This window comes from Pimephales promelas, chromosome 15 (assembly GCF_988280905.1).
Source record: "Pimephales promelas chromosome 15, fPimPro1.hap1.1, whole genome shotgun sequence".
In the NCBI taxonomy this organism is placed as follows: Eukaryota; Metazoa; Chordata; class Actinopteri; order Cypriniformes; family Leuciscidae; genus Pimephales; species Pimephales promelas.
The window spans coordinates 294328-301192 of record NC_142783.1 but is presented as its reverse complement, the minus strand read 5'-3'; the positions used below and the strand labels follow the sequence as shown (position 1 = coordinate 301192).

General features: G+C 44.2%; 1 protein-coding gene across 1 annotated transcript; it reads left to right on the top strand.

Moving 5' to 3' along the window:
• Nucleotides 1–2532: 2532 nt before the first annotated feature.
• LOC120462413 (trace amine-associated receptor 9-like) lies at nucleotides 2533–6324 on the top strand. The gene has a single exon (XM_089119990.1). It carries the CDS (start codon nucleotides 5254–5256, stop codon nucleotides 6250–6252), a length of 999 nt encoding a protein of 332 aa, XP_088976116.1. The 5' UTR covers nucleotides 2533–5253; the 3' UTR covers nucleotides 6253–6324.
• Nucleotides 6325–6865: the final 541 nt, after the last annotated feature.

Genomic DNA, 6865 nt, shown 5'->3' with positions numbered 1-6865 from the left:
ATGTCTGCGCCATTAACGTCCGAGTGATTCTGCGTGTCTGTACACGCCGTCAAATGTCCAGTCATAAATGCCTTTAACCCCAGTGACGGTTAGGTTTAGGGACGGGGTTGAGGTAAGTCATATATTTATATATACAGTAATAATGTTAAGTCAACAGCGTTCATAAACACGCTGAAAAGTGATTATGCGTCTTGATCGCACGCCAAAAATGGAAATATGAATTGGCGTGTCATACACACACTACTTCATGAGATCAGTCTGTCTTTGGGTTGGCCGTGAGCCTCGCTGCTCGCAGCTACTTCCAAGTACGCCGCGGCATATGCAGCATGCAGCCGGAGGATTCTGTCCATCCAGCGCTGAAAGGTGGTGGGTGCCCCGAAAAAAACGAAAGGAAGGGTGACAAATTGGTGTAATCCAAACGGCGTCGTGAAAGCAGTTTTTTCTTTAGACATTGGAGATAAGGGGATCTGCCAATAGCCCTTTTGTCAAATCCAGTGTCGAATAAAAACGAGCAGTACCGAGCCGATCAAGCAATTTGTCAACCCTTGGCATTGGATATGCATCGAACTTCGATACTGCGTTCACCCGGCAGTAATCCACACAGAACAGTCCGGTTTTTGGCACTAAAACTATAGGGCCCGCTCAGTCACTGTTGGATTCCTCTATTACTCCCATATCCAGCATAGCTTCTAATTCATCCTGAACTATTTTCTTTTTATGCTCAGGCAACCTACCCCAGACAGCAAACTGACATTGAATCAACGTGGAAACGACGTCTCTCATGACATTGAAACAACGTTGATTTTGCTCATCGAATTAACGTTGAACCAACGTCAGACGCGGCATTCTTCAAAGGTAAATGAAAATCGAAAATTGGTTTGCTTTCATAACGTTGAAACAACGCGTTGATTTCAAGTTGATTTTCCGTTAGTTTTGAAAGAATGACGCGTCTGACGTTGGTTCAACGTTAATTCGATGAGCAAAACAATGTCAGATCAACGTTGTTTCGATGTCATATTTCCACGTTGATTCAATGTCTTTTTGCTATCTGGGACATGGCCGGCTGCATGCTACCACGCCCGGCTCGGTCTCAATGTGGTGCTGGATGAGGTTTGTTCGACCTGGTAGGGGCAAGAACACATCAGCAATCTCTGTTTGTAAACTCCGAATGTCAGCGATCTTGGCACGGTGAGAGGTGGTCTCCGCAAATGGCCAGAGCAGAAGATTGAGACTTTAAGTTCGGTCACTAACGTCACCAGCATCGCTGACTCCGCCTCATTCCACTGTTTTAGTAAGTTGAGGTGGTAAATCTGATGTGTTCCGTCCCTGTCTGATCGAAGAACCTCATAGTTGAGATCCCCTATTCGCCGTGTGACCACAAAAGGTCCTTGACACTTGACGAGTAATTTGGAGCTGGATGTGGGAAGCAATACAAGCGCTTTATCTCCCGGTGAAAATTTGCGTAGTCTAGCCTCCCTGTTGTACAGCCGACTTTGTTTGTCCTGAGCCTGTAACAAATTCTCCATAGAGAGCAGCCCCAAAGTGTGGAGATTTGTTCTCAGGTCCAGGATGTATTGAATTTCGTTTTTGCTATTCGAAAGTCCGTCCTCCCAAGCCTCTCTAAGAACATCCAGGACCCTGCGGGGCTGACATCCATAGAGCAGCTCGAAAGGGGAAAACCCTGTGGAGGCTTGGGGGACCTCGTGTACAGTGAACAAGAGGGGTTCTAACCACTTATCCCAATTTCTGGCGTCTTCCCGCACGAAATTCCGAATCATGGATTTCAACGTGCGCTTAAATTGTTCCACCAAGCCATCTGTTTGTGTGTGATAGACGCTGGTACGAGTAAGGGTTAATGCCCGACGAGGTGTCCATTGTCAGGTTTTAATGGACGACGGCGAGGCGTGAACCGGCCGACGCGCAGCGGAGGACGGTTGCCTCCGCCAAAGTCCGTTAAAACCTGACAATGGACACCTCGGAGGGCATTAACCCGCTTATACCATGGTCACTTGCCAAATAAAACATTTTTAAAATGTTAGTTTATTTTTTATATCTTTAGTTTATATTTTAATTAGGCTAAATCTAGATTTACAAATAATAACTTGCCTGACAGTTTATTTAGCAACCAGAGATATTTATAGTCCGCTCAGCTTGTAGAACCCTTCAGTTTCAAAAATGCATTTTTTTTCATGAAACACAAAGGTAGGCATAGTTATTTTTTTTTATTACACATAAAACAATTAATCAAACAAAAATAAAAAAAACACCAAAAAAAACCAATTAGTTCTGAGCACCAGTGATTTGTGCTTGTAGAGGGCAATAAATTAATCAGATCAAAGAGAGGGTCATTTGCCTGCTAGCTTTTTTATTTACAATTAATTTCAACGTTTCCATTTATAGTGCAATTTGAAAAAGTCGACCAGTCAGGAGGATCCACAAAAGCTGGGTAACGTTACTGCTCCAGCCTGAACAACCGCTCCCCTCTCCAGCCTCTTCTCTAACCCAGAAGCACCCATACATAAATGAGCCAATTGGTTCCCAAAATTAACGGGTGCTGGAGGTGCGGGTTAACTGCTACCTCCACACTGTGTTTTTGCCCCCGAAATTGGATAATGACTGGCACTACCTAACCCTAACCCACCACCTCTCCATGCACACACCGAACCTTAACCGTGCGGCTCTTATCCAATGCCACCGGATGAATCAAACTTTGATGGATGGAGGTCTGGTTACAACCTGAATCCACCAAAGCTTGGTATACCCCCCTTAAGACTTACTGGAATTTGGCACAGCTCAGTTTGATTGGGGGCGGTCTGTGGCGCGTCGGGGACCCTGACTAATGTTCCCACTTCCATCATTGGGCACCGGTCCACAAAGTGCCCAGGGTCCCCGCAACACCAACAGGCCGGCCCAGGCCTCCCCGCCACCCCAGTGGCAGGAAGTGGGTCAAGCGTTTGGCGTGAGGAGAGCGCAGGGGCCAGTGTTGGAAGGCTGATGCCGGATGACGAGGGTCCCTTGGGTGGTGTGCGCCGGGCGCGGTGGAAAGCCGCCTCTGGACCTGGGAGCAGGGATAGGACGAGAGGAAAGAGAAGGGGGAGTGAGAGAGAGAGAGAGGATGTTGGGAGGGGTTCGCCGACCCCAGGGCACGCCACCCACTGGTCCTCTGCCAACTGGTATGTGTACAAGTATGGCGCACTTGAGGTCTGTGTAGACCAGGAGGTTCTGGACTGGCAGCTGTTGGGTGGAGATCTGGGCTTCACCCGACAACAGTGGGATCAGCCGCATGGGCCAGTCCGAGGATGGCCAGTCCAAGGCCACGGCCGACCTCTCAAAGCGGTCCAGGAAGGCCTCCGGGTCATCCTGGGGTCCCATCTTGTGAAGGGGTAGGGCTGCGGCCACGGCCAGGACCGATGATGACGACGCCCGAACCTCCCGGTCCATCAGCTCCGAAACTGCTCGCGGTCCTCCTGTTGTCCCTGGAGCAGTCTTTCTGCTTCTCCATCTTCAACAGGGCCTCCTGATGTTGCTGATGGAGTCCCGCGAGCGTGTGGATGATGTCCGCAAATGGTGATGACATGGATGTTCTGGTGGCGGCCTCTCCTTTCATCCGGGTCACGGCACCAGTGTGATAAGTTCGAGGTTCGTGGATGGGTGAAGAAAGGAGATACAGGGTCGGCTAATACTGGGGCTCGTGCACTTTATTGACAATGTTCTCTCCCCACAGCGCGTCTGCGCTCTCACACAATAAACTCAGGTAGTTAAAAAATAATTCAGATCAAAGAGTACTCTTTCCGCTGGGTACAGCTTCCCTGTCACAGATTCGGTAACACTCTTCTCGCTGAACACAGCTTTCTCAGGACACCGAACAGCAACAACACTCTTTCCACTGAACACAGCTTTTCACAGGACGGCAAATCCTCAGACCGGCGTGCACGAGCTCCCAGTTCCTCTCTCGATCCTCTGTCCGCATGGCCCGCTTATATGCGGTCTCCTTACGCCAATTACCGGAATTACAAATAGGTGTTCCTCATTTGCACTTGACCCACTTACTCCCCCCTCGGCTATGTCCTCGCTCTCCCGCTACAGACTTCGCTGAACCACGCCCCCCTCGCCACAGCATCAGTGACACCACAGTTAAAATTAGGGGTGCGTCGATCCGATATTCAGTATAGGTATTAGTCGGATACTGGCCAAAATCACTGGATATTGTATGAATCGCGGGAGTGTAATCCGATGCGATCCGATCACGGACCTTAGTCCTAAACTGTCATACACATGCTTAACGACACCTGAGAAACCAGCCAATTGCTTCTTAAAAAATAGCAACGCGTTTAGGGGTGGGAGAGGGACCGTGGACTTGGCAACCCTGGCGTCACGTGAACGGAAGCTAGAACGTGACTGGCTGAGGTGAGACCTGTCAGCAATTATCATGTCAGCTGTGTGGAGTTATTTTTTATCTCCGCAATGGCGATAGATTAAAGAGGATGTTACTGGCCCCTCTTGGGTTTGTTCATATTATAAGTTCTTTTGTATTAGTCAGGTTAATTTCCAGTTTAACATTCTGACACCAGTCCTGCAGTAAAGTGACTAAAGTAAGCTTCCTCATGTGCTGCATGTTATTTTCTGTGAGAAGTCCTACCAAGGCCAGGTCAATACTAGTTGTCTGACAATATGTCCGGCTCTTGTGCGTTCCGGGCGTCACGCCCTCTTTTCCACATCTTGAGGAGGCTCGATTGGAGCAGGTTTTGAAACAGTCATTGTCAAATATACTTCTTATGTCTGCACATTTAAAATGGCTTGATCATCAGTGGAAGATAGTCTGTCCAGCGAGGACTGTAAAGTAAATATCTGTAAGTCGGCAGGTACAGTAGCACACAGAGATTTACCTATAACTAACAGTTATACTGTAGGTAACGAACAGTCTATAATTATTGTAGCTTGTATGAATTGCTCAAGCAACCTGGATAGTATTCAAACCAAACTGACTGTGTGGTGTAAATTTAAAGAAAAATGTGAATTCATAATTTTTGTTAGGCCATGACCTATAGACTTAACATCCCCATGCTTATGAATATTTAACTTATGGGTGTGTGTAAAACCAAAGCATCAACCCTCCTGTGTATGACGTGGCCAGTTGCATTTAATATAAATGAATCCACAAAACTGACACCAAACCAACAAGCGTGAAAATCCTCCCACAGCTATAAAATGTCTTATTTTTGAAACTTGCGGTACTCCTAATACATTTTTAAAATGCTAAACAGGGTAATGACAGATGCAGATAATCAAGAAACTGACTACTGCTTTTTAAACAACAATCTGTCATGCATCAAAGAAATCAAACCTCAAGTGGAGTACTTTGTTTTGTACGTTTTCATATCTTTAGCGACTTTTTTCACTGTGTTTCTGAACCTGCTGGTGATCATCTCCATCTCTCACTTCAAGCAGCTTCACACTCCAACTAACCTGCTCATCCTTTCTCTGGCTGTGGCCGACCTGCTTGTGGGACTGATTGTTATACCACTGATGGGCATCAGATATATTGAGACATGTTGGTACTTTGGAGAGACATTTTGTTCTTTGTTTCCATTTATTCTTTATACTGTTGTTTCGGCATCTCTTGGTAATTTAGTTTGTATATCTATAGATCGTTACATTGCTGTGAAAGATCCTCTGCAATATTCAACAAGGGTCACCACCAACAAAGCTGTTTTTTGTATCATTTTAATCTGGCTGTGTTCAAGCATATATTCGGTTATCATGTTACACAATGCTATTTTTCATACAGAGAACCCAATGAGATGTTACGGGGACTGTATTGTTACGGTCAAGTTTGAGTATGTTCTCACAGACCTCGTCGTTTCATTAGTAGCCCCTTGTTCAGTAATAATATCTTTATATGGGCAGATCTTCTGTGTAGCAAAATATCAAGCTCGGCTCATAAACTCTGTCACTAATGCCAGCAGGTCGGAAAAAAAGGCAGCAAAAACACTGGGGATTGTTATAGCAATTTATCTTCTCTGTTGGATACCATATTACATAGCCTCTCTTTTTCCAGGATATGATTCAAATGAATCAACTGTAATGAACATTATGTGTTGGATTATGTATATGAATTCTTGTATGAACCCCCTCATCTATGCACTATTTTATAGATGGTTTAGAATATCAATTAAACACATTCTGTCCCTGAAAATATTCGAACCATCATCAGAATACTTAACTCTGTTCCCTGAGGTAAATGATCAGTGATAATCTATTATGTCAATGGCATTAAAATCAAAAACTAATGGATTTTTATGATGACTTTTTCCATTTTTTTGTGACTTTGTTTTCAACATCTATGCTGTTTAATAACACTTTTAAAACAATACACTGTAAACCTGCAGCAGATACAATTGTATGTCCAAAAATAAATAACTAGGAGAAAACAATATATGTTTATATATGAAGAGTTCAGATGCAAAAGCCTCTAAATGCCATTTGAAATTTTCTTCTTTAATGATGATTTTTATCAAACTTGTATATTTAAGTTCAGTAATTTCACTTAAATAACAATTAGTGAAATTACTGAACTTAAATATACAAGTTTGATAAAAATCATCATTAAAGAAGAAAATTTCAAATGGCATTTAGAGGCTTTTGCATCTGAACTCTTCATATATATATATATATTACTTGTGTCTCCTTTCCCCCCAATGATATTTATTCCTCTGAATCACAAAAAAGCACAAAGGTTCAACATTTAGACCTTTCAACATCTTTACTATGACAAAATGTATATTACGAAAAAGAAAATTCAGCAATGCACAATTGAATCCAAGGAACAGAATACTGAGGAAATATTTATAGAAAACATAACATT